Below are 27,578 nucleotides of genomic sequence, written 5' to 3' on the forward strand. Positions count from 1 at the left end.
ATTAATACAGATAAATCACAGCTGGGAATTTACTTAATCCAATTGCTCCCCCACCACCCAAAAAAATAAAATAAAAAAAAGAGTAAGTTGCAGAAATAAGCATGGTTCCAACTCCTGTAAATCAGTAAGATATGCACTGAATTTAGTGCATGGAACACCAGATCTGAAGTTTCAAAGACCACCCCCACTTTGTTCTATAAATTAGACTTTCTTGTCATGGAGAAAGGTATAAACTTCAAAGTTTACCTCCTCAAACATGGGGAAGCAGCGTTTTACCACACCTCCCCATTTTTTAATATTTATTTTTAAAGATGGAGCAGCTGTTGTTTCTTCAGTATTTGGGTACAGCAATGGCAAAGTAAATATTCAGCTAATGTAAGGATTTAACCAGAGAGATCATACACAAATCACACACAAGAGCATACATACTGATGCTAAGACATTTCCTACTACAAGAAACTACTCAACTTAGTTGTTACAGCTGCAAAAATAAGCAATTAAACCACATGGTTTATTTTTAGGTTTATGGATAAAACAGGAGTTCAGTAATCCCCACTATAGCAGGAAGTTGCACAAAAATGGATATGCTTCACTAGCACAGCTTCAAGCATCAGTAAAACAGAATTCTTCCTATTTCAACGCAATGGATCTTTCATTCTTTACCAAAGTACTTATTTACTTGCTGCACTTGTGGGTACCACAGTGGCAATCCATCTGGGAAGCATTACATTTGAGGTAAAATAGCCTCCTAATTCTGAGGTACCAAATGTTGTTCTCGACAACTCTACTGCTGCTGAGAAGTTTTAGGACAGCTAGGTTAGATCTTGCTTTCAGGAGTGTTCTTAGAGGTATTGAACTCACCAACAACCTCAAAATTCAAGAGAATAAATGGTGTATGCTCTGGAGATATGAGATAGTTCAGAACAAAAAAAGTCATGCAGGGACCTACATGCAGAAGAAAACTGCAATGGAATATTTTCTAAAAAATAATTGCTGCTATCAATGAAGTAAAAAAGGGCAGAGAGCATTAAAAAAATCCTGTTTCCAGGCTTTGAGGAGGTACTAGTTTCAATCATGAAAGCACTTATCATTATGATGCAGCAGATCTGTTTCTGAATCAGTACTGCCACCTTGTGAAGTCCCGCTAAATCAGTTGGATTACCCAAGTTTACAGGCATGCTCAGTATCATTGTAGATGACCAGTGGAAAGTACAGGGCCTCCTAAACCTGAATGCACCCACAGTACTTAAGACCCTGTAAGCACTGCTTGCTACACAGCACTGATCAAGCCAGGATTGCTTTTCATTGTTTCTTCATGAAGAAATAGTCACCGATTCACGATGGGGGGTGTGATTTATGGATAGCTTATAGCACTATAGTAAGTGAAAAACATTAAGTAGCTACCTACCAAAACAGTTTTTGGATCCTGTTTTTCATGATCAAGCCTTTAGTATAAACCTTCTACCTCCACGAATGATGAGTAGAAAAATATAAATAAGAGGAATTGCTTGTGATCTAGGTGATTGCATTACACTTGTCAACAGACATGTGGGGACAGAGCCACCAGAGAAATGGAATGTGCTCAGTCAGACCTGTCCAGGAATGGTTTAACATCAACAAGCTAGTAACAGAGCTAAAACCAGGAAAGGCTCATACAGCTTTCCACACCAGGCACCTTGCAGTCACTGTGACACTGGCATGTGTCTACACACCCTCAAGACTTCATTTGGAGTGCAAGTGATAGCTACAGGATTAGTCCCTGCTGGAACAGGTAGCTCTTGAATCTGCAAAGCTAATGCATTTTAAACAAAGGATGTTCTACAAACCTCCTCTGCTTAAGGCAACAGTATTTTTGATGGATTATTCAGACCATAACTACCTCTTCCACTTCAACACATTTAATCAAGGTATTTGGCCACCCATGCAGTGGTATATCAGCATAGTTTGACAGAGCATTGATTAATCCATCCACATTTAAATAGTATAAGAACCATGAAATTTATTTCCACTTTCCATGTTTCAGTTAGAGTATCAGCTTCAAAAATAAATGGATGGAGGGCAAATAAACTTGTGGCGTAATTAAACAGCAATCCTAGTCAACTATAGTTCCACAGCTGAAACTCTAGGAGTCATCTTTATTGAAGTTAAATAATGCACTCCACTCCTCCTCTAACACATAACAGAAGAAGTAAGGTATTTCACCAAGAGACAGCATCTAAGATTACTGGAAGCGTAGGAATAGGCTAGAAAAAAAAATCCTGTTTCAAATGACACCAGTATAGCAAAATAGCAAGTTGAAAAATATTTACAGAGATATCTACACAACATGCTTAACAGTATTCATTGGATGCTCCAATGTACTGAAACTGCTGGTAATATGGCAGACACCATTTCCTTCTCAAAGTCAGTTGTTCTCTCCAGGAACAACCAGATCTCCACCTCAAGTCCCAGTCCAATTAAGAACCTTCTTGTTGGTCTTCAATCTTTGGAGCCAGATAGTATTTTAAGTGTCCCATATCAGCAATCTTGTACTCCACAACTGGTAAAGAAAAAAATGCAAAAAATTATTCAGAAGAGCCATTCAGTCAAGACTTGTTACAGTTCTAAGGTGGAATTTACAAGGAGATTTTCAATAAGATCTGCATTTACTTACCCAGAGGAACATCTGCAGACATGCTGAGTGTTACTGTAGGTGACAGAGGAGTAGCTTTGGTAAAAAAATTCAAGTACCTCAGAGCAAAGGTCAGTTGGACTGGCTCATTCATCTCTATTGTAACCTAGAACAGCCAGATTGAAAAGTTTGGTAAATGCAAGGTGCAACAAGTACTCTGAAGTTTCTCAAATAATTCAGCACCACAGACCCAGCAACACCTCATGCAAAGGCAGCCAGTGGTATTCCCCATTTTGCTCTGAGAGCTGTTTGCAGGCCCCATGGCTAAGAACCCAAAGCTGGCAGAATTTGTTGACTTGGTTCTATAAATCAGAGAAATATGTGATCCAGTAGCCCACCTTTAGCCTCCAGTCATATTAGTAGAAAACTCAATGCTGAAGACACCACAGTAAGCATTAACTTACAGCTTCTTCTTCTTTGTCCACATTACTAGTCTGTGACAGCTTGATGTTTCCATTTCCTAGCTCTCCATTAGCTGAAAATTTCACACCATCTTTTGCACAGGAGATGACAACTGCATCACCAATATGGCTGAGATCTCTACAGATGCGTGCAAATTCAGCAGAAGGCATTTTCACTACACAACTATATTCCTGTTCCTGTGAAGAAAAAAAGTGACACAATTAAACTTTTACCAAGAAGATTGGTATAGTCAATACACTTAAATTTATGTAGTCTTTAGTAGGGAAGCGTTGTTACAATCTCAAACCGTGTCTGACACGAACATGGAAAAACACGCTAAGAAACAATTATTCAATTACTTACTGGAATTCCAAGCTGCTCCACATCAAGATCCATTAGCTTCATCTCATAATCAGAAACCTTTTCCTGATCTAAAGAAAAAGCATAGTTTGACCAAGTGTTTCAAATAAACTACCAGTCAGGATTTAAGTTCTGCCCCCAACTTTTTACCAAATTAAAAACACCGTAAGTGTGACAATAGGATCCACCTTGCTTGAAATCTAAGCAACATGAACTGCCTTTTGTAGTTTGCCAGAGGAAAGCTGCCTGCCAAAATGTGCCTAAGAACATTTTTATGTCGCATAAGAAAGATTCTCTTTCAGATGAAACACTGGTCAAGCAAACCAAGTTCCCATTTCCAGGCCATGTAAGTATCAGGTGACTCCTCCCATTTCTGACCACCCTCACAATCAGCACGTACTGCTTGGTCTATGATTGCCTAAATTATCCTGGTAGCAAATGAGCTCTCCAATACAAGACTCACTTGGTGCTTCAAACACTAGAGCCAATGTATCCGCATTGTCTTCTGCTCTGAGCGTTATGATGTCTTCATTTCCAGCACATTTCAGTATTTTGGACATGCTAGGAAAAAAACAAGCAGACCGCTCACGGGATTGCAAACAGAGAAGAAACACCAAGCCAGCTGCCTACTGCGGAGCGCCAAAGCAAGTTTATCGAGAAGCTGTCAATAACCTCGGGTACAGCGTGGCTGCTCTAGACCCCAGGTGCTGCCCACGGCCGCTGGGCCGTTACAGAGGAGCCCCGACCCCCACGTTGAGGGGCGGGCAGCGTGGGGGGGGGGGGGGGGGAGGCTGCGGGCGCCATGGCGCCAAACCGCCGCACTTTCCCGCCACAGCGCGTCGCGCGCATGGCGCTGCCAGTGACGTCACGGGCCCCGCGCGCGCGCTGCGAAGGACGGCGCGAGAGCTCTGAGGAGAAGGGGAGTGGGGGGGGGGGGCTAGGGGGGGGGCGCACAGCGGGGCTCCGAGCGCCCCGAGCCGCTCCTGAGGGCGCGGGTCCGCCTCGGCCCTCACGAGCCCCTGACGCGCCGCCTCCCCCGAGCCCCAGCGGGCCCCGCTACCCTCAGCGCCGCAGGCCCGGGGCTGCCCCGCGGCGGCCCTGCCGCTACCTGGAGAGGTTGACGCCCATGGCGATGTTGCGGTCGCAGCGGTAGGTGTCGAAGCCCTCGGAGCGCAGCGTGAGCTGCACCAGGGAGACGTGCGAGGAGTCCATGCTCTGCAGGCTGATGCCGCCCGAGCCCAGGTCCCAGCAGGCCTCGGTGATGAGGTCCTTGAGGGCCTCCAGCACCCGCTTGAGCACCGAGCCCTGCACCAGCCGCGCCTCGAACATCCTGGCGGCAGCAGCAGCACCGAGCAGCACCGGCACAACGACGTGAGCGGGACGCGCAGCCGCCGACTGCTACCGCCCGCCGAGCCGCCCCTTTATAACCTCCTACGCCCCGCCCTCCTCCGCGCCGCAGCCAATGGTGGGCGGCTCTCCTCTGCCGCCGCGGGGCCCGATCTCGCTCACGTGACAGCCTCCCCGCTCTCCGAGAGACCCCGACGCCACTCATCCCCTTTAGTCCCGCCCCCCGCCCGGAAGAAACCAGTCAGCACGCGGCCTACGCGGCGCCGGGGCGCCAGCCCCACCTCCGCGGCCATCCCGCGCCCTGCTATTGGCTGGCGGCGCGCGGCCCTCGGCCTCCCCCTGGCGACGGCGGCGGGCGGGGGGTGGCGGCGGCGGCAGCAGGAGGAGGAGGAGGAGGAGGAGCAGCAGCAGCAGCAGCAGCAGCAGCAGCAGCAGCAGCAGCAGCAGGAGCATGAGCGAGCTACGGCAGCGCCTCGGCCGGGAGCCCGGCGGGGCGCAGGAGCCTGAGGAGAAGGTGGGGAGCAGGCCGGGGGCGGCGGGCAACGGCGAATCGGCGGCGGGCCGCGGGCCTGAGGCGGGCGGGCAGCGCGGCCTGCGCGCCCCGGGCCGCGGGGGAGGACCCCGGGCTCCGCCTGCAGCCGGCGAGGCCCAGGCTGGGCCGGGGAGGGCTGGTTCGGGGGGCTCTGATTCGGTCCGTGCTGTGCCCTGCCCGGTCCGTGCTGTGCCGTTCCCGAGTGCGTGCCCTGTGCTGCAGCGAGATGCGTGTTCGCAGTAGAACTTCGGTAGTTTGGTGACATTCGCCGGTTGTGCCTTTCCGAAGGACAGCCGTGAGGAGGAAATCCGCCTGTTTTTCTGTAGCATCTCTCCTGTTTAAAACCCAAGCGCAGTCGGGTGCATCGAGCTTGGCCATCAGTGAGTCACGGCTTCACCCTTGTCTTCTTTACTCATGTGCCCCCCCGGCGTGTGAGGGAACAAGAGGGATGAGCAGTCAAGCAAAAGAAAGTTTTTCTACGTAAATAATAACTGCAGGGTCACAGAGAGCAAAACCAGGAGGGAGAAGCAGTTCTTCACTGCCTTCCTGTTAAATGTGTGTATTTTGGGGCAGCCCGATGCTTGTCCATTTGCCTTTAGTAGCATCATATTGATGGGTTTCCTCTGCTGATGCATAAAGTACACGATTCAGAGAAGGATGAAATCACATGCAAAATTGCCTTTGCAATTGAAATAATACATTTAATGCTGTTAAGTATTACATTTAATGCTGTTTTGAATGCCAGGTTAACACCTGCCAGAAGCTGTGCAGTCAGGTTTGGGTAAGCTTTATTGTTCTGATGTCATTGGGGTGGGAATTCAACAGAAAGCTCTGACAGTATCAAGAACAGGTTGCCTTCATGTGGATCCAAGGTTTCTGCCTTTTTTTGACCGTTACATGAAGTTGTCTGACATCCAGATCTGCTGACCTCCATAAAGACAGAAATAGGACCACTTCTGTTTCATCGTTGTTGTGCATAGAGCAAAACTTGACCTCTAAATATGCATATTTGTCTCAGCTGGAATTTACTTTGCAGCGGAAAATCTTCAGGGACTTTTATGTTCCAGAACTTTTGTGGGAGTTGGAAGATGTCCCTCAGAAGCCTGGAAGTACCAGTGCAGCTTAACTGGTATGCAAACAAACTCCCTCGGCCAAGCTGTGATCTTGCTTTAGCTACTTGTGATGTGTTCCTAAAGAAGGTCAGAGGGCCGCTATTTTGAGTGCAATCTTGTCGTCTTCAGGCAAGTATGCTTTTTTTCATATAATGAGCTTCCTAAAAGGCTCCTCTAATATTACCTTGGAGTTGATGACTTGAAGCACCTTACAAGAGAGAGGGAACGTTTATGTCACACTGCTCATCCTAAAGTAGCTAAGATGAATTGCAAGAGAAAAAAAAAAAGAAAAAAGAAAAAAAAAGATGTTTTCAACCAATGAGCAACAGCTCCTCTGAGGTGCTGAGCATGATGTCTCTTACCATTAGCAAGCAGTTACAGGAGGCAGAGAATTTCCCAAAACTGCTAAAATCAAGCATGGTAGGAGGTTACCTGGTAACAGCAATACTGCCATTAGAAAAACTGTACAGCATTGCACTTTGCATGGCAGTATACTTGAGTGGCAGATTTTTCTCTCCTCTCTTGAGATCAAGCTGTCGTGTTTTAGTGCTTGGGAAACGTCTGGCAGAGTCTGGGAATAACATCAGTATAAAACCAACACAGCAAAATTGCTTGCGCTCGTACTGTTTATCAGTGGTCTCAGCCTGCCCAGAGCATTATGTGCCAGTATTTCTGTCAAGAGGGGAGATTCCCATTTCTGCCTTGTCATTCAGTTGGCATTGCCACAAAAAATAATTTAGCAATGTGTGTTGTATTCTACAAAAACTTGTGTCTTCTGAAAAGACCTCTCAGTTTCTTAAAAGAAAGAAATTAAAGAGATATAAACAATAAGGTTGGTTTCAAGATTAGACCCAGAAAGTTGTATTTTGCACTTGTTTTCACTTTGCTCTGTTTGGATAATGAAAGAGGGAGGCTGGTTTCACATTCTGGTCCTCTAACCCTTGTACAGTGTCACAGCTTTGATGTTTTCCTGCCTTTTGGCACACAGCAATACTTAGAGCTGAAACTGTGCTGCTTCAGTTGAGACCATCATGCAAGAACATTTTAGAATCAGGTTTTGTAAAACTGTTGTGCAGCACACAGTCTTTGTTCCAAAGGGAAGAAGGCAACATGTGTTTGATCAGTGAACTCCATCTGATGTCTCTAGCTAAAAAAACCACCACCACCAACAAAAAAAAACAGGGAAACTTGTATTGATGTTATTTGTTCTTTTAGCCAGAATAACTTAAATGCTGTTAACTGTTGCTGTTCATGTGTAAATAACTGAGCTTAGATGATTGAAACAAGTTCTAGTTTATCATTTCCATATAGATTCCATCCTCTCTTGCTCTTTGTAGACTCTTCCCTTTGCTTGGCAGACTCATTCCTTGTGTAAAACAGGAGGTCACTGCCTTCTGTCCTGTGCTGTGTACATCCCACAAAATCACTTTTTCTCTTCCACTTTCCAAAGAGAATAGGAAAGGTGTAAAAGAAGATTGTTCCACAATGCATGCACAGCTCCTGAACGTTTCTGCTGTTCTAGAATCGTAGAATGGCTTGGGTTGGAAGGGACCTTAAAGATCATCTAGTTCAAACCTCCCTGCCACAGGCATGGACACCTCCCACTAGACCATGGGATGTTGAGATCATTCCTCAGTAGTGGCTTGTGCTTCATTTGACTGGACAGGGAGAACAGAAGGTTTTTCCTTATCTTTTTCCTGATTGTGTGTTTTCCTGATCTGTTAGAATGGTTCCAGAGGAGGGCTACGAGGTTGGTCAGAGGGCTGGAGCACCTCTCCTATGAAGAAAGTCTGGGAGAGCTGGGGCTGTTCAGCCTGCAGAAGAGGAGGCTCTGGAGTGACCTTATTGCAGCTTTTCAATACTCAAAGGGAGCTTATAAAAATCCAGGGGGGTTCTCAGGCATCTGTCCCGTGGGAGGGGAGGAGGGCAGAATGGTTGAGAGGCAGGCTTATCTGGGCTGCACATCACACCCTTACGTCACTTGTGGTTTTGTTTACCCACCCCTTTGTCACCAGCAGTCAGTGTATCTCTGGAAAATACCATTCCCTTTCAGAGGGGTGGCAGCTGCAAAAGCAAATGGAAATACTCTGTGCAGCCACGGTGCTGGCAGGCATTTTTGTGCAATGGCCCATGCAGATGAGTTTTTCCACTGGGCAGCGTTTGGCACCTTGTCGCACCCACAGCAGCTTGTCATCCTCATTTCTTATGGGAAAAGAGCTGTCAGTGACTTCAAGGAGTGCTGTTTTGCTGACACGAGGGCTTGAAGAGCAGGCATGTAGTGTGCAAGGGTGAAAGGTTTCGGAAAGGATTTGATAAAGAGGACTTTTTTTTTTTACAGCTCAGTGGACTGGTGACATGACTTTTTATCTGGATACGTTCATATTGTGTTACGAAAAGCAATGGACTCTGGTATCCAAGCCTCGTGATTCTTGTACTTCCAGGCATTTTGCAAGGTTTCCCTAGTGATCCAAAGTGCCTTGAAGATGCTGAGTGAAGCGAATGCTGGATGTTTGAATGCTGGTGCTGACAAGTAACTCTCCCTTAGGTCTGGGAGAGTGAAGGGCTGCCTGGCATGTGCTGGAAAGGATGAAGGAGCTCAGTTTCGGTGTTTGGCTCAGGAGAGGGTGTGTGTGGGATGTAGAGAAATAACAGTGCAGGAGCCATGAAGACTTAAATGGTTTCAAATCCTGTTATTACCCAGGTCACAGGAGAGCTCCTAGTGGTTGGGAGTTTGTGATACAAGATGATGTTCTTGAAAGACCAAAATGAATAAACCACCTCCGTGATGCCTCTCTTCCTTTTCACCCATGGTTAAAAGAGGCAGAACTACAAGCCATTTTTCAGACCCACCCCAAAGTTTTATTTTTTAAATAGCTCTTAAGATTTTAGGCTTGATACTGAGCATCAGTTTGTCTGGCTTCTGCTGAAGCATGAGCCTCATTTATTCTTTGTAGATAGTAACAATCTCAGGTCTGATGTGAGAATACATTTCAGCCTTCCTTGCTGTTTAATGTTCAGTTTTATGTGTTACTGCCAACAGGAGTGCATTGCTGTCTGTCACTGTTAATTGTGGCAATGAGAAATTGGACTGATTACATTTCTTAGGGAGCTCATTATAACTGGCTGTAAAATTTAATACCTAAGCCAGCTTCTGGCCTGCTGTGGAGCTGATGAAAGAACTACAGGCTGCTTGTAATTTCCTTCAGATGGTGGTTGACTAGACCACTATTTCTTTTTGCAAAATGCACACTGTTCTGAACTACCAACTTCCTTGCACATTTTTGGGGATGCCGGAGAAGTTTAATCCCAAGAAGATTTTGTCATTTGAAGGACTGGATGAGTCCACCTTGAGCTGCAAGGAAGAAAATAGGGTTTCCTTCCTAGTCTGCAAGGAGGTGTGTGCAGCATTTGTGCATGGTAGAGCAAGCATGGAGACTGTCAACGCTGAGGTTAAACCCTGTTATTCAGCCCTTTGGAAAGGACAGGGCTGGTTTGTGTTTCCCATCCTTATTTAATGACTAGATGATTTATTTCTGTCTGGCCTGGAGGGCTACATTTTCTAAGCTCACGTCTCTCTTGTCAGCATCTGAAAAGTTGCCGTTACCTCCAGGCAGATGGCTGACCTGTTTTCTGAAGTGTCTCGCTGGGTCTTAGTGGATCTGGGAGCTTCTTACTGAGTTCCCTCTCGTGCTGCCCCAGTGGTCTACCTTCACTCCCTGCTGTGTCATGGCATCGTATACCATAAAGTCAGTGTGGTATGGGGTGATTGAGGAAGGCTGTGGCACACCTGTGGCTCTCAACAGGTATTCGTGCTGTCTTTGGCCTGCCGTTGCGGTTTGGGGTCAGGACTCTTGCTCAGCACTCAAATGAGCTGCTTCGTATGAGACTCGTGTCTGCTTGCACTGCTGAAGCCCTGTGCTTGCAAATGATATGCTGGGGGCGATTCTTGTGAGTGCAAGGATGCTTGGTGCTGAGAAGGGGAGAGCTGTGAGATGTTTGTGTTTCCCTTTCCAGCAGTGCCATGCCGTATCCTTCCCTAAACAGAGGGCCGACTTTACTGTCCATCAGTCACGTACCCCATGTTATGTGGCAAGAAAACCATTTGCCTGTTTTTAATGACCAGTGGTGTTCACCAGGGTACACTATGCATGCAGATAAAAGCCTTAGGAAACCAACTTACGTGAAGACGTGATATTTCCAAGAGGATACGTCTTTACTTTCTGAAAGAAAAGAATACTGTCACTTTTCTTTGTATTGGGCAGGACACATCTGCAGAAATTTCAGAGCTGCCCATCAGTAGCTCTGTTGTTTTCACCCAAAATTTGTTAGTATGTGTCCCTGTTGGTGATCTGCTTCACATGAATTTTCTCTGATTTACGTTTTCTGGGCTTATAAAGGACCATGAAGATTAATAGATTTTGCTTTAGAACAAGACGTTCAGTAGCCTATAGGTTTATAATGATAGCTGTGTCTTCGGAAATTTGTTGATTTGGGTTTGTGAGAATTACATGTAAACATACTGGGTCAGGTATGCCTCCTTTGATTAGTTCAAATAAAGCCAGCTGGAGTGATTGATGGAGGAATGTGAACAAGAGGGTGGTATCACAGTTGGAGCAGATGGAGTGTTTTTCCAACCTATGATTTTTGTGATTCTTTGATTACCTTACGGTCAGCAAATTAACTAGACTCAGAAGTTTTGTTGTTGTTGTTGTTTGTTTAGTTTGTTTTGCTTTGTTTTGTTTCTGATTAGGACTTGGAAAAACACGTATAACTCCAGAGGAATTGAGGGTCAGAAGCCATCAGCCGTAGCATGATACAAGCTCTCATTTCAGATGACAAAAATAGACTTTTCCTTTACTAACCTTCCGATACAAATAGAGTATGTACTGCTGCAGAGCTGTTTGTGCTCTCTCTTGTTGCTCACAGCTCTTCAAAATAACAACAGATCGAAATGTTTGTGCAGAACCGTGCAGACACAGCTCCAAGGTGGGGTAGCCTCTTTCAGACACGGGCTCCAAAAGGCACTTAGGAGATTTATTTCTTGTTTATGTATGTGTTTTTCTGTTTCTGCAGGGACAACAATGGTTGGTTTGGTAAATGCCGTGATAGCAGAGAGGTGCCAATTAGATCTGGGAGAACCCAGCACCAAAACCTACCTCCAAAACATCTCTGTCAAGTGTTTTAGAGGGGGAGGCAGGTTGCTTTCTCAGCAGCAGGAAATTCTGGGGGAATGACAGAACTGGCAATGCATTTTTGTACTCTTTGTGTACAGTAGCTTCTCTGAAGGACTTGAAGGCTGATGCATTTACCTTCTTGATTTCCTGGAATAAACAGAGCCTGGAGTTTGTGCTAATTTGGGTGCCAGGCAGAGGATTAGCCAAATTAATCACGGGGATGTGCAACTTTGCATGAATCATATTTGCTGACACAGAGATCAGGGTCTTATATCAGGCAGTTCTGCTAAAGGCAAACTATGCAACCCCCTGGTCACATCCTAGCAGCGAGCTGAACTTGCTTGTGATCAAAACAAAGCAGGCAACATCAGGGATATGAGATGACAATAGGTGTTATCTTAGTTATGTCAGCGTCAATGCAAACATTTATGCTTTTTGTGGTGTTATCCACTACTGGTCTCAGTTTATAGGCATGCCCTAATTTCTGTGTGCTTTCAACTGGAGTTTGTTTTGTGGGGTGGTGGAGAAGGAAGTCCCATGTCAACACAGATGAAAACGGACCTTCATCACTGGTTGAGTTTTCAGGAATTGAGCAGGCACTAGCGTGGTGGGATATGTTGATGGAGAGATGTGATAAACTTGAATTTCATTGCCCGAGGATAACTGCACTGAAGTTCAAGGGTGTTCCCCTAGACCTCCCTATGGCATGAGATACTTCGTGCCCACTTGGCTGGGCTTTTCTAGAACCTTGATAGAATCAAGTGTGGGCACTTGTGCATCTTCCTTCTAGTGGTAATGGTCTCTGAACTTCTCTCCCTTGTTTCACTCTTCTAAGCTTGTAAACAACTAGAAGAGAGTATTTTGTAATTAGGGAGCAAAGGGAAGATGTTTTGCCTTGATGTCACCTTGAGGACAGAGGTCTTTGTGGCATGGCAGCTGTTGGAGATGAGCACTGCTGTATAGGTAAAGCAGCGAGGAAGGGAGAGGGGAAGACAGACGGCTTTTCTGGACATGGGCCATAAAGCCACTTTTGCAGAACATGGAGATTTTTATAACTGAGGCTGCTGGGTTTGTATCCATTAGACTAATCATGTCGGCCTAGAGCCTGCAAACACGCTCAGAGGTGAGAATAGCAGAGGCTTTAATACAGTTGGCCACTGTTGTTCTATGTGTCAATTTTACTGCCTCAAAAAGCAACTTTATTTTTTTCTTTAGCAGTGTATTAGCGTTTTCCATCACAGCTTTTTGTTAAAGTCTAGCAGGAAGTCTAAATAAAGCAACGTCTTGCTTCAAGGAAGGTGCACAAATAGTGGAATTTCTTGGACTAATTTAATCCACCAGCATTGAATACTTAACTGTATCTCTGTGTTGGGCAGATTTTTTTTGGCAGGGAGATAGCTTACTTGTTCCTATGACAACTGAGATCATGTCATGGATACTTAGGGGAAAAAAAAGCACTCAGCTTCTGCTGCAAGAAAGCCTTTTTGCAATGTGAGCACAAATTTTGTACTGCTTGCTTACAGGAGTTAAGTTGTTTAAAGGAAGCTGAGACGACTCATTTCTCCATGAATCTGTTTTAAGCATGATAAAATATTTGTTTACAAATTTTGCCGAGACCTACTGATTTCACATGTGTATCAAGCAAGTAGGTATCTGTTCTTTTTCACATCTGCTCTGGTTCCCCAGGCAGGAGAAAAACCTCACAGAGATCTGTAGGCTTTATTCTTTCTTCTCATTGTTATTTGTGTAGAAGTCAACTAATTAAGGTAAAATATACATTGCTGTATCTTGATTGTATTCCTGCATTACTTATTCTCCTGATTCTTAAAACAGCTTTCAATATTTGAGCTGACAAATTGAAGGAATGATGGGTTTGCTGAACAAGCAGATTACACAAAAAAAATTGCCCTTAAATTAAAAACTCCATATTGCTAACAAAGCCAGTAAAAGCTACTGCATCTGATAGTGTTTTAGTAGACTTAATGTGTACTCTTTATAGGAAATGGGAAAAATAAAGTCAGATTCCAAGGTAGTTGGACAGAAAGCTTGTTTTATTCTTACTAATGGGCTTTAATTGTTCCCCAGCTCTGCACCATGCACACAAATTTCTAACATCTCATTACACATTTGCTCTCTGTGTGCTCTGCCCTCTTTCAGACTGGGAGGAGAGAGACAGAGCATGTTTCACCTGCTGAGCTAACAGGAAAAAATGATGAGGGCAGGACGTGGGAAGAGAATACAGATTAAATACAGCTGGAGACAGCTACGTCTTGGTGCAGTAGCACCAGTGGGAAGTGGTGGGGTTGCTGAAAGGTGATGGGGCTGCGATTTTATTTGTCTGAGCAGCGTCTGGTTGAATGAGACCTAGGTTCAAGATTGCAGTGTTTAGGTGTGAGTGTTGTGCTGCCTCCAAGTCACAAGAGGCTCAAAGGTATTCAGATGTATGTGAGGAGTAACCTGTAGCTAAATGGCTTTGATTTTAGGAAGAATCTTAAAAACAACAATAAAAAGGCACAAAAGATGTCTGTTGCAGGGTCCAAGAACGTTGTAAGGCCCAATAGCTGGGAAAGGTGACAAATTGTGACTTCTAGGTTGACCTGCATCATGCCCAGGCTTTAACAAGTTACTTAGCACCCTGCTCAGCTGCTTAAATTGATGGTTGGTAAGCTGATGGTTGCAATTTGCATAAAAGGTATGGAAATAGTGTCAATTACTGACCGCTCTCCATGGCCTATATCTGGCACAATGTCCTATATAGTCTCATCACCCCATTTCAGGGAGAGAGCTAAGTAGGGAGGAAAGCTGATTTCTGAAACTGATCAGTTGTTTTCAAAATTAAGACATTAAAATGTATATTAGCCATTAGTTTGACTGGTGATTTCTTCCATCAGAGGAAATGTTTCTTTCCAACTCCCTTCAGGCTTAAATTGAGCTAGTAAGACATGCACCAGGAATGAGTCCAGCATGTAACGTTGCACCTTAACAACGTCTTTTTATCTTGACAAAACTCTTGATTCCTTACTTTGGAAACTCTGGAAATAAAGTGGCAATGTTTGTTGGGGCTTCACATATTGTGTATTTGTTGCACAGCCTCTCCAATTCCCACTGCTGGGAGTGAAGTGGGGAACAGTGGGATGCACGCATTCTTGGACTGATTCCATGAGGCTTTGCTCCTGCTCTTAGGGACCAAATAATTTCATGTCACAAGGTATGGTTTAGCATTGCACTGTAATTCAGTGGATCAGGTAATTGATTATATATTTTATGTCCCTTTAGCTTCAACATCAGTGTCTGTACAAGAAACCATTGGCTGGGCTGTGGCAGAGATCTGCTCTGCCCATCCCGGCAGCTGTTAGGTTGCAACATCAAATTCCTCTGTTGCTTGAGCGACACGTGCAGATGCTTTTATCCTTCCTTTTCTTGGCCAGGAGTGGAAGAGAGGAAAACATCAGTGCTCTTTCCCTTCCTTTTGGTCTCTGAGCACTTTGTGAAACTTCTGATCCTATGGGCTACAAGCAAGGAATAATTTGCCCGCTTTGCACTTAGCCCTGCAATGGTAGTGCTTTGGGAATAAAATGCAGGGAGGCTGGCTTGGACCTGTTATTGCATGACCAATGAGACTGGGACTTGCACAAGATGATGGATACTTGGACTGCATTAAAATTCTACTTCAGATTTTTGGTTTGAGAGTAACCACCATCATTTGTACGGGCTAAGTACCTAAGCAATTCCTTACTCACTTGACTGGAATCAGCTACATTAATTTTTCTGTTTGTAAAATGTGAAACAAGAAGCAAAGATTCCTTTTCCTAAAGGTAACTTACAAGACCAGAGGGAGGAACTAAGCTTGGTCAGGCAGGATGTGAAGCTCTTCTCTGTTATTCAGGTTGCTTGCAGGGGAATTCTTTAGAGAATTCTTTTCTTAGGGAAAGCGTAGAGAAAGCATTGCAATGTGAGACACAGTCAGTGTCTCACATTTAAATACAGTGCACTGTTCTCCCCAAACCTGCTTAAGAACAGTAGTGCCTCTCACCTGTGCTGTGTTGGCTGTGTTGTAGGCTGTGATACTCATGGTCTTTGGGGAGCTTTTATTATTTCCAGTCTTCACTTGCTGCCATTTGCAGCTCCCTTATGGATTTGATCTTTTCAGTGTTCCCAGCTAAACTGCACTCTCTGGAAGTGCATCTCTCTGGAAGTCTGTGGGACCAGGGGATTTTACAGGTCAATCACAGCTGAAATAAAGCCAAGCTATATTTCTTCACCAACTCTCCAAACCCTTGCAAGTGCCAGCAGAGGAGTTTGTTTTAGCTCTCCTCTTCATCCCCAGTTAATGAGAATGGACAGAAGCAAGCAGAGGGCCAGGCAGGGAAGAGGCAGTGCAGGGTGTGACTGGTGCGGTGCTGGCGCTTCACTTGCCCCCAGAAGCAATCCCTGTCACGTTTTTAGCTGTCTCCATCTGATAGCAGCTGGCTGTCTGTCTGCTTTAGGAACCAGGCCCACAGCTATCAATACCTTACAGATGGGGCCTTTTCTTTTCCCGCCTTAAAGAAGAGAGCTGCTACTCGAGTCTTACTGCTCGAGGGAACCACAAATACCCCTCGATGTGGTTGCAGCAAGCCAGTCCCAGGGGATGCTTGTTTTGGTGGGGTCCCCCCTTTCTGAGCATGGGGAAGCCTGGAGGTGGCCCAAAGGGACGAAGTCGCTTTGTTTGCAGTGCTCCCAGCACTTTTCAGCTTGGCTTCCTTGTGGCTTTTCCTGCAAACACTGTTTTTTTCAGTGAGTTTTAAAATAGCCCATGCTCTGAGGCCTGGGCTCTGCCTGCCTGATGCAAAAGTGCTCCCCTGGGATTGACGTTTTCCTTCCTTGCTTCAAGTACTGTCTAGGAGCAGGATGATGTTCTGCTGCTGAAATAAGGGGCAAAGCATGCACGTTTGGATCTGTCCTCTATTCCTGAGCTGGACTGGAGGAGAAAGCCCTGAGGAGAGGGCATGGGACTGCCTGGGAGCCAGGAGGTCATTCGTAATCCTTTTTCCACCACCGGCCTCTAGCACAGCCTTCAGTAGTCTCCAGCCTCACCCTTATTTATTTACCTCTAAATACAGGACTTTGCTCTGAGCTAGGTGCTGGAGCAATAATACCAGGGGCAGGGAAAGCACATGCTATTTCTTTCCGCTACAGGTCTCTTCTTTGGCCAGAAAGGATGGTGGGGCCTGAGCGATAAGCCATGTTCTTCCTCTTGAGCTTTTTGAGGATGGGCTCAGTGTTATTTTTAGTGCTCACATATTAAGTTTGCACTTGAAAAGTCTGGAAGCCTTGAGCCTGTCTACTTGGAGGCCTTTCTTTCTGTCTAATTCGGGCGATGCTGGATACTTGGAGATCTGCCTGGGGCTTGAGAGACCTTGTAAAAATTCCTGCTAACAAGCTTGTGTCCCTTAAGCACTTGCTGCACTTGGAGATACTTCTTAACAACTGTGAGGCATCTTTAACAGTTCAGGGGAAACAGATCCTATAGCTGGTGCTGAGGGTTCTAGAGAGTAAAAGCCGTTGTCCAAATCACCTAAAACACTTGATGTTGTTTCTCATGGGTATAACCTCGTGAATGTTTTCTTGCCCTCTTTCTCTCGTGTGCAGAAGCAGACTGGCAGTAAGTATAGCATCCTGTGGGCTGGTCTGAGTTTCTTCATTGTCGTCATTGTACCTTGTTAAGCTCTTTATCTCTCTTTAAGTTGCAGGAGTCAGAGTCTGAGAACAAGCTGGATGGAGAGACAGCATCAGACAGTGAGAGCAAGTCTGAATTTGGAGGATCACCCCCTGTGCCAACATCGGATGACACTCCAGAGGTTCTGAACAGAGCTCTCTCCAACCTGTCCTCAAGGTAGCCCTCACTGAGCATTCTTGCCCTCTGCTGCCGGGGCTCCTGCATCTTCACTGTGGCTTTTCTAGCCCTGGTAGCATGGTGATGGCTGATGGAACGTGAATAAGCAGCTCCCAGTAGTGCTGCGCTCTCCTTCCCAGACATGCAAACAGGAAGGTGTCCCTGAGGCCACAGGAAGCAGAAGGTGATGGTGACGTTAGCGAGGAGAGCAGAGTGCAGCACTCAGGGCTGCTGTATGTGGGAGAGGACTGGGGCAAAGGAGTGCTGTGGGAGGGCAGCCTTGTTGTGTGCTTAGTCTTGAAAGGTGAAAGGAGGCCTCAGTGGGGCGGAAGATGTGTTCAGCTTTAATAGCACTTTCAGTACTCAACCGTGGTGGTTTTTAACTGCTGGTGTGACCCACTTCTGTAGGAATGCATGAGAAAAATGTGCTGATAAGGACAAGATCTGGGAACAAACTGTGAATGGCTTCTGCATGCTACTTTGGGGCAAAAACCCTTATTCATATCACAGGAGAAGGCATTTCTCCCAGATGTCCTCTGTGGCTGGGAGAGACTCAAGGCAGGATTTCTTAGAGAGTAGCAAGGCACGACACATCAGGACCCATGTCTCCTCTCGAAAAGAAGTGCAGGGGGAGGTAGTGATTCCTATTTTATTTGAACTAATCATGCAGCTTGTCCAAGGTGTGGGAAACCTGTAGTAGAACAGGGACTAACACTTCTTCCATCCCATTTCAGTGCCCGTGGAGAGGCTCTGTTCCAGACTAATGTTTTCTGTATTAATGACATTCATAGCAGGGAAGATTGAACTGAACTGTAGCCTTGCAGCTGCTGCAGCAGGGCCTTGGTCAGTGAATCAAGGTCTCCCTTTGCTGCTTTTTGGCAGCATCAAAAAGAAATTTGGGGTTCCCAGGGCTCAGTTTCCTGCTTACGATGTGCAGAGAACAGTGGTGCTGTCCTGCTTCCTTGCTTTGTTTTGTCTTTCTCTAACTTCTTTCCTTCTCTGTGGCCTAGATGGAAGAATTGGTGGGTAAGAGGCATCCTCACTCTGGCAATGATCACCTTCTTCTTCATCATCATCTACTTGGGACCCATGGTCTTAATGATGATAGTAAGTGCTCCAGAGAGATGCCCTTATGCTCACAGCAATAGGGGAGAAGGTTGCTGGGACCACTGATGGGGTTGGCAGCTCAGAGACTTTTGTTTTGATATTGTATTTTCATTTTTAATGTCCTTGCAGAAGGAGGTATTTAACAAATGTGTGTTATAGCTTGCCACTCTCTCTTTGTGCAGGTGATGTGTGTCCAGATCAAATGTTTCCATGAGATTATCACTATTGGATATAATGTGTATCACTCATACGACCTGCCCTGGTTCAGGACGCTCAGCTGGTGAGTAGGGTGACTACTCCCCTCCCCATGCTTGTGTGCAGCAATAATGCTTCACCTCACTGCAGAGAGGCAGCAAGGGGTTCATCTGGCTACCTCCAAACCAGAGACCATGGGATTGCTGTGTGTTGACCAGTGTCATGTGTTAGTGGCTATTGTAAGAAAAAGCCTCGCTAAATCCTGATATATCAGCTACCTTGAAAGAGCCCATACTGATAAAGTTTGTCCCGTTGTTTATGAAGTGTGGGCTTTAGAATCCCATGATCTGTGCAAGGGACAGTATTGACAGCCGTCACCACTAAGAGACAGATAGTTACTTGGGTGGGTGGAAGTTTGTAAGTGGTTGTGAAGCAGGGGCGAACACTGGGACACAGCTGGGCTGAGCAACTGTCTGCCAGAGAAGAGAAGTCTGGGGAGAGGGCAGGAGCAGCGCTTTTAGGATATATGGGCTGTTTTCTTTTAGGGTGCTTGAGCTCACTCACAGAGGCCTGTTGAGGAGTGCCACCTAAAGGCAGACAGTCCTTGTGCATCAGAAGGCCAAAACCAAACCCAGATAGTATAATCCATTGCAAAGTGGGGCTGAGTGATGTAGCCACTAGTTGAAATGAAGGTGATGTTTCTAAACTGGAGGAACTAAAGATCTGGCTGTCACTTGCAGGATGTCTGTTTGCAGTGTATCAGAACAATACAAAGACCTTAGGAATCAGCCACTTTCTGTGTTTCTCCAGGAGCTTTTTAGAGTTCCTGCTAATGAGCATCTGCATTCTCCACAGGTACTTCTTGCTCTGCGTTAACTACTTTTTCTATGGTGAGACTGTGACAGATTATTTCTTCACCCTGGTTCAGAGGGAGGAGCCCCTGCGAATTCTCAGCAAATACCACCGCTTCATTTCTTTTGCCCTGTACTTAACAGGTAAAGACCATGTTATCTGGTGGTTAAAATTGTCTGGACTGGGAGGAAGAAATCTCCTTGAACTACCCTTGTCTCGTATAGTATCCAATGCAGTATCTATATCAAATTATCTCTGCTCTTCATTGACGTTGTAAATTGGCTGCGTGGTGACAAATCTCTTGCATGAGGCTCTGTAGAAGGATACTGCCTAAACTGTATGGGACAGTTAGGCTTGATGTTTACTTGTCTAAGAATAATTTGAAGGCAACAATATTTTGTGACTTCCAGATAATAGTGCTTTATTAAAAAAAAACAAACCAAACTAACCAAACAAAAAAAACTAAGGAGCTGTGCACTATGCTCTCTTAAGAGGAAAAAAAAAAGTATTTCTTACTTTTGAAGAAACATCCCCCTCATTCACTTTTCTTCTGTCTCTCACCAGGTTTCTGCATGTTTGTCTTGAGCCTGGTGAAGAAACATTATCGCCTCCAATTCTATATGGTAAGATTAAATACAGGGACTGGCTGCCCCCATTTGGAGGCAAAAGAATCAATAACATAGGCTGCTTGAAAATGTTATATAGATAAATATGTTCCACTACATGCTTCTGTGCTGGCTGTGCATTGTAACACTGCCTTGAAGAAGAGTTACTGTGAGCAAACTGTTTAGGGAGATGTCCTGACTGAATTTCCTTGTAGTCATGCATTCTTTTCTCTCTGCGCTGGTGGATGCTCTTAAGAAACTTTCTGCAAGCTGACATGACTGCACAAGGCTATATGACTCTTGTACTGAGGGTAGGTTGCCATGAGGGTGTATTGGCTATGTTTCCCTTTTCTCAAACATCAGTAAGATGTAGCTCATATTTAATCAACATGGTTAGTTTTGCTTTTCAGTATAATCAGCACACAGGGATACAGCTTGGATATCCATTGGCCTTTTGTTCTTCTCAATTAGTCAGAAGGCTGAGTGAGATGTATGAGAGAGGGGTGGGCTAAAGAACACTTGGTCTGGCAGAAGCCTGCCCAGTGAAGGTCAGCTCTGGGCTTGAACTGAAGAACATGCCTGTAAATTACTAGGGATAACTGTTCTCTGCTCATCACGCCTCTTCATGTTTGTTATGGTGAAGGTGCATGCTAGAAATGCACATGTGCATGAGCCATTCTCTGTCCGAGAGATAGCTAACAGCATCAGATTTGTGCCAGTGATGTGTGTGAGCAGGGTCTTTAGGCAGGCTGGACTGCATGCTGTCTTCTCTTCCAGTTTGGATGGACCCATGTGACGTTGCTAATTGTTGTTACCCAGTCGCACCTCATCATTCACAACCTGTTTGAAGGAATGATATGGTGAGTTGCCATGTATTCTGAGTTGCTTTGATTTCTGCAGCCTTATATAGGTTATCTTAGAATCATAGGATGGTTTGGGTTGCACAGAACCCTTAGAGATGATCTTTTCCAACCCCCTGCTGTGGGCAGGGGCTTCTTTCACTAGATCAGGTTGCGCAAAGCTCTGTCCAAACCAACTTCGAGCACTTCCAATGATGAGGAATCCACACATTCTCTGGGTAACCTGTTCCAGTGACTCACCACCCTCATTGTAAAAATATTCCTTCATGATATCCAATCTAAATCTGTCCCTTTTCAGTTTAAAACTGTTGGCCCTTGTTGTTTCACTGCAGACCATGATAAAAAGTCTTTCCACATCTTTCTTATATAAGCGCCTTTATATACTGAAAGGCCACCATAAGGTCTTCCTGGAGTCTTCTTACCATGTTCTGAATTAAAACTTTTTTTTTTTTTTTTTAAACAAGTGGCTAAAGAGAGAAAGTCCTTCCTATCAGGGACTAACCTGTTCAGAATAAAAAAGCAAAAGGTTGAATGATGCCTCAGCAACTTAGGACTTGCTTTGTGCTATTTGTCAGTATAGAGAGCAGTAGAGAGGCATCTGAATATTGCTCCAGGATGCAGGGACATTTCATGCAGTGCTAGGCCTTTGTAGATGCCTCCTCTGTCCACCCATGTCTAGCAAATGAACAGGATTCTGCTCAGCACTTGATTTGGGGTAGAGCTGCCAGCATAACGTTAAAAGCGGTGCTGTGAAAGAAAGGAAATTGCAGTGTGGCACCTTCACCAGCTTACTACAGTTGCAATACGGAGGGGAAGCCCTTTTCGTGGTGGGGCTGTCAGGCTCCATCTTCTCCAAACCAGCAATGCCAGGAACTAATTTTAACTGCTTTAAGATTGCATGTTTCCGTGTGCACCTCAGCTGTCCCAGAGTGCTTTGTGAGCAGCCTGCTTCCAGTGAAAATGCAGCCCCTCTGGGAGGAAAGGAGGTGGCTATCTAACAGCATGTCGTGTGACAGAAGAAGATATGCTTAATTAAAACAGGCCATTCTGGGTGCACAACGTGCTCTTTAGTCCAGAACACTGGAGTAACCCCCCAGATTGCTCTGAGAGCTTTTCTAGAGTCATTTTCTACCATGTGAGATTACATTGGATAGGGAGGTGTTGATATGATGGCCCTGCAAAACATCTTTCAAAACAACTACCCATTTAATTAAGTTGGAATTGTCTGATTTTGGTACTTGCCAACAGTTTGATTCTTCGCCCATCTAGGTTCATTGTCCCAATTTCCTGTGTGATCTGCAATGACATCATGGCATACATGTTTGGGTTCTTCTTTGGCCGCACCCCGCTCATCAAGGTTTGTAATTCTATATTGGACAAAAGATGGCATTTTGGTTTCTTTAGGTCTTAGTCCTGTGTTCTGATCTCCATTGGTGTGACTTATTATGGGTCTGAAGCAAGTCTCCAAATCAGACTTGGTGCATGCCTCAGTCTTTGAGGTTGTGAAGTGGAATGAACCATTTCAGTCCAAGATGTTAGTGTCAGGTTCTGACCAAACTCTGGTTGTTGGCACCAATTTATATTTACCTCAGCAATTCACAAGCAAGGAGGGACTGCACAGGTGTGTGGCAGTGACCATAAATGCACAGTTTGTAATTATCCCCTTCTTTCTCTCCCTCTGGCAGCTCTCCCCAAAGAAGACCTGGGAGGGTTTTATTGGAGGTTTTTTTGCCACTGTTTTGTTTGGATTGCTGGTAAGTAGCAATCATGGCGCTTATTTTTTTGATCTTTTCCCTATGTAAGTTGACATGGTTTTGGCTAAAAAATGCACCCAAGCTTTAAGCTCTTCTGGCTCTTCTCAGAAACTGTTTTCCTTACTGGCCAGGATTTGAACTGGTGGATGTTTGTGTTATGTGCTGTATGCAGATTCTGCAGATGGAGCAGGGTATTGGAGGAAGTTTTTAGTCCCTGTTAGACCCTGTGACATTTTCAGTAGAATAATTGTGCTTAAAACATTCTCCCTTGTCTCTTGAAAGGGAGAGACTGTAATATTTCCACAAATGCTGTACATGGGTAGCCAAAACTTCTGGGGCTGCTGTTGGATGAATTCTGTGCATCATTTCAAAGGCTGGGTGGGGAAATCAGTGTTCTTTGAGTATTCTTACCTGTTTCTGTGATAATCTGCGTGTCTAGTTGTGTCCGTCCACTCATCCAAATAGTGCAGCCTATCTCAGCCTGTTTGTCCAGGGCTCTGATCACTGCTTGCTGAACACATGCACTTACTAAACAACAATCCTCACTCTGCCTTTAGCCAATTGCTGCTTGTCAGGAAAGTAATCTTCTTAATGAAGCTGGGAGTGTGGCTCCCTCCTCACTCTTTGAGTGGCCTTTTCCCTTGGTTGCACCTCTGCGTCATTGCTCAGGAAAATATTAATAAATATTAATCTTGCTTTCTCTTACTGCACCTTTTTTTCTCTCTCCTTCAAGCTGTCCTATGTGATGTCTGGGTACCGGTGCTTCACCTGTCCCGTGGAGTTCAACAATGACACCAACAGCTTTACAGTGGACTGTGAGCCATCAGAGCTGTTCCAGTTACAGGAGTACAACATCCCCTTGGTGCTGCAGTCCGTGGTGGGCTGGGTAGGACTCTGTCTTGTGATTGAGGTCTTATTTATTGGGATAGGAACATCAGGAAAATAGACCAGGGCTTTATTTTGCTGGTATTCAAAGGAACGTGACAAGGGATGATGGTACATCCAGAAGAAGGGTGAATTCAGTGATGACCTATGTGAGTTTAAGACCCAAAGCAATTGTCCCAAGTCTGGTGGGACATGAACCCATTTGAAAACTAGCTGTTCTAAAGCCTGGTTAGGACAGAAAGAAGGGCAGGAAGTGAGCAGTACTGTTCTTGATGGAAATCCTTCTCTGATGTGTTTTTTTTTTTTTTTTTCCTGCAGAAGACAGTCCGGATGTATCCATTCCAAATCCACAGTATTGCACTGTCTACTTTCGCCTCCCTTATTGGGCCATTTGGAGGCTTCTTTGCTAGTGGATTTAAGAGGGCCTTCAAAATTAAGGTGAGGACTCCCAGGTTCTGCAAGGTCATTTACATTTTTAAAGTTAAAAAGCGGTTGCTGCCACTCTAAGCAGTCTGTGCTCCAAGGAGTGAGTGGCAGGTTGGGAACTTTGGGAAGGAAGAGAATGTCACAAATGAGTTGGGGGGGGACATGATACAATTCATTTTAACTGTTTGGGTGTGGGGAGAGAGCTGAAAATTTCAGCTGTGATATTCTAAACACTGCTTTGGTGCAGAACTTGATGTAGAGGAACAAAAACCCAGTCAGGATATTTTGCAATCTGAGCCTTCCCTTGATGCCTTGCAGTCTGGTTTTCATATAAACAGTCTTTGTGCAGCTAAGATGACTTGAAAGGCGGGACAGAGTTGCGAGAGATAAACATTAGCCTTCCTTGACCTTTGAGTGGTAGATGAGTTAAGGCTTTATGTCCCTCAGGCGCTGGTGGCCTTCATAAAGGAGAAACTTTTAAAAACCAAGGAGAGGTCAAGCAGAATTTCTAACTTTTGTCTTCTGGGAGAAATTAGAGCAAGGATGTGAGTGTAGTGCCTGGATGTTTGTAATCAAGTACAGTTAACGAGCATTTGAAACTTCAGTGTAATCCTTTCTGTTTTGTTTAGGATTTCGCCAACACAATCCCAGGGCATGGAGGTATCATGGATCGCTTTGACTGTCAGTACCTGATGGCTACCTTTGTTAATGTGTACATCGCAAGCTTTATCAGGTATCAGTTGTTTCCCAGTGAAGTTTGGGGGCTCTGTCAAGTTCAAATGACATACAGGCTTGCAATACAAGACTGTTGGTATCCCCATGAGATTAACATTCAGAAATACAAGACAGAGGGGGACTCGGGGGTTGAACAAGGGAAGCATGTCTCAGAAGGATCATGCAGAGTTGGGAACACAACCTGTTTTCCTAAGGTCTGTTATTTCAGTCCTCTCCTCCATGTCCCTTCTGCATACCTGTGAATCTTGAACAAGGTTTCCCCTGAACTGATCAAGCAGAAAAATCTTAATTCTGTTGTGGTGTGCAAATGTTCTGTAACCAAACACAGAAGAAAGCCTATAGATGCACAGAGATGTACTGGAGGAGCTGAGGAGCTGAATTTATGTGGCTGCTTGGCTTTTTGCATCTGTTAATAGGGGAAAAATCCACAGCCCTCTTAAAACAGATTTGATTTGTTTGGTTACAGTTCAGCATCGTATGCCTTTTGAATCCATTTCCACATTTCTGAAATAGCTCCCTGGGTAGAACCACTGAAGTAATGGGCAACATATTATTTCAAGCCTGTTTTTTTGATGAAATTGCATTTGGGTTCCCAGAGCATTGAGACTTAGCAGTACAACTCACTGGTAACGATTGGTTTTGTGTTTCAGAGGTCCTAACCCCAGCAAACTGATCCAGCAGTTCTTAACCTTGCGGCCAGACCAGCAGCTCCACATCTTCAACACACTAAAAGCACACCTTGTTGACAAGGGTATGTTAGGTAGTTTGGAGGATGCATAGACAGCCACGTGATTGGAATGGGACTGAAAACGGACAAGCCTCCTCAAGGAAATTCCTGGCTTGCCTGATTCAAGACAATAACAAGGCCTCATTTCACTGTAACTTTTCTTCCTTTCTTGGTAAATGTTTGCATTTGTGTTTGTTATTTTTTTATATAATATATTTATATAGCTTTGGTTCAAATGAGCAAATCTGAGTTTGTAGCTGGAAAGGAATTAAGACTTGGAAGGAGTTGGGTGAAGTAAGAGGGTACAACTGTCCTCATGGTCTGTTCTTAAACTTCGATGCATGTGGGCAGAAAGTTCAATTTCCTGTGGATGCAGGGAATACACAAAACATTTCCCGTACAATTGCCTCTGCGCATGGAAGTCAGCAGGGAAGGTGAAGTTGTGCAGCTTCCCTGGCTTTTGTGCCAGGTTGCATTCATAATGGCAGCTCTGGAGACCATCATTTTGCCTGGCGGTAACTGTGACCGCAATGTTCATTTTCCCAGAAATCCACATACCCGCCTGTGTGCAGACTCCTTGGAGTCTCTGCATGGCAAGCACAAGGCTCAGTTAATTGGAAGAGAACTTTGTACTAATCCAGCTATGTTTCCTCTGCCCAGCCAGGCATGTGTATCTATTTTCACTTGCTGTTTCTGCAAGTGCCTCCCACATTCTCCTCTTATGGCTGGTGTTTTGACAAAGAAGATCTTTTTTAACCTATTAAATTGGAAATAAACCAGGGACAAGGAATTAAGTAGCTGATAGTTGCTCATAGGAATGTGGGAGGTTCAGATTGCTTCAAAACTGAATTGAGTAAATAGGTTTTAGAGAACATTGAAGTTTCATTGAGTAAATCCTGCCAAGTAAGAACAAGCTTTTAAATAACCTGGTTCCTTTTTCCTCTGTTAAATAACCTTTAAGAAACATTGAACCACACTTTTTTTTTTTTCATTTCTTGATGTTTGGAAATCCCACACTTGGATATTTTACCTGATTTGGAGAGCAGTTTCCAACTTGGTGTTGTTTCTGAAGTTTGCAGGTTGGGGCTCCAGCACCCTGCTGGTGCTGTCAGCTGGGTATTTCATTTTTCTTTCAGGGATCATGTCTATCACCCGTTCGTTACTTGAGTTCTGGATGTTGTGCTGCTGAGTTTTATCACGGTCTGTGTTGCATTTCAGTCTGGGTTCATTCACCTGCAGGCTTCTGTCCTGCTTTGCTTACTAAATCTTGTCAAAAATAGGTTGCACTTAATAGTTAGAGGTTTTATCTAAGTACCTAAGTACTTTCCTTTATTTTGTCATACTTTTATATTATTTAAAAATGAGAGCCCTAGAGATTGTAAAACTATTTTTTTTTTTTTGTGATCAGATTGTGAAAATATCTTCAGTTTATACTAGACCTTATGCAATGTTCCCGTGTACAAGGTGAATCTGATTTTACTTCTTTCCATAGTTTGTGCACAAGAGAGAGAAACTTTACCTTATTTTAACCTGGGGAACGAGTGACAGGGAAAGATAATACAGAAGTACATTGCTGTTATCAAACAGTTGCTGATATAAACCTTATACACCAACACCACCCCACATATGGAGACATGTACATGCTGCAAACTATCTAAGCATCGATGGAAAATAAAAAACCTGAAAATATTTCATGGTTCATACTCTGTATTCTGATTCTGCTGTTGCTTTCATTTACCCTAAAAGAGTGGACAGGAGAGCACGTGTGCATGTGTAACTACATGAATAGATACCAACACCTCTCTTACATTTCTATACAACTCTTTATGTGTCATAAGTTCTGCTTCATCTCCCTAAACAGGAGTTGTGGGGCGGAAGTGTGTGCCCATTGCACTGCAAATACAGGTATTGATCAAGAGCATGCATTGTGGAGAAGAAGGAACTGTTTCCACAAAGTAT

The 27,578-nt window shown here is 44.7% G+C and overlaps 2 protein-coding genes across 3 annotated transcripts; one reads left to right on the plus strand and one right to left on the minus strand.

Annotated features, from left to right (window-relative positions):
* Positions 1–1,791: 1,791 nt before the first annotated feature.
* PCNA (proliferating cell nuclear antigen) lies at positions 1,792–4,818 on the minus strand. The gene is made up of 6 exons (XM_084302193.1): positions 4,542–4,818; positions 3,897–3,994; positions 3,437–3,504; positions 3,076–3,270; positions 2,654–2,777; positions 1,792–2,539 (listed from the first exon to the last, which is right to left on the minus strand). Exons 1-6 carry the CDS (start codon positions 4,760–4,762, stop codon positions 2,457–2,459), a joined length of 789 nt encoding a protein of 262 aa, XP_084158319.1. The 5' UTR covers positions 4,763–4,818; the 3' UTR covers positions 1,792–2,456.
* A 348-nt stretch (positions 4,819–5,166) lies between these two features.
* Positions 5,167–27,329, plus strand: CDS2 (CDP-diacylglycerol synthase 2). Of its 2 annotated transcripts, none has more exons than XM_084302274.1 (13): positions 5,167–5,294; positions 17,331–17,473; positions 18,484–18,580; positions 18,763–18,860; positions 19,631–19,770; positions 20,192–20,250; positions 21,010–21,092; positions 22,362–22,449; positions 22,778–22,846; positions 23,580–23,732; positions 24,050–24,169; positions 24,787–24,890; positions 25,543–27,329. In XM_084302274.1, the coding sequence occupies exons 1-13, from the start codon at positions 5,232–5,234 to the stop codon at positions 25,670–25,672; spliced, it is 1,347 nt and encodes a 448-aa protein (XP_084158400.1). In that variant the 5' UTR covers positions 5,167–5,231; the 3' UTR covers positions 25,673–27,329. The 2 variants fall into 2 exon arrangements, with proteins under 2 accessions (XP_084158400.1, XP_084158399.1); XM_084302273.1 differs by having other exon boundaries at positions 5,190–5,294; positions 17,325–17,473.
* Positions 27,330–27,578: the final 249 nt, after the last annotated feature.

This window comes from Netta rufina, assembly GCF_964035555.1.
Source record: "Netta rufina genome assembly, chromosome: 27".
In the NCBI taxonomy this organism is placed as follows: domain Eukaryota; kingdom Metazoa; phylum Chordata; class Aves; order Anseriformes; family Anatidae; genus Netta; species Netta rufina.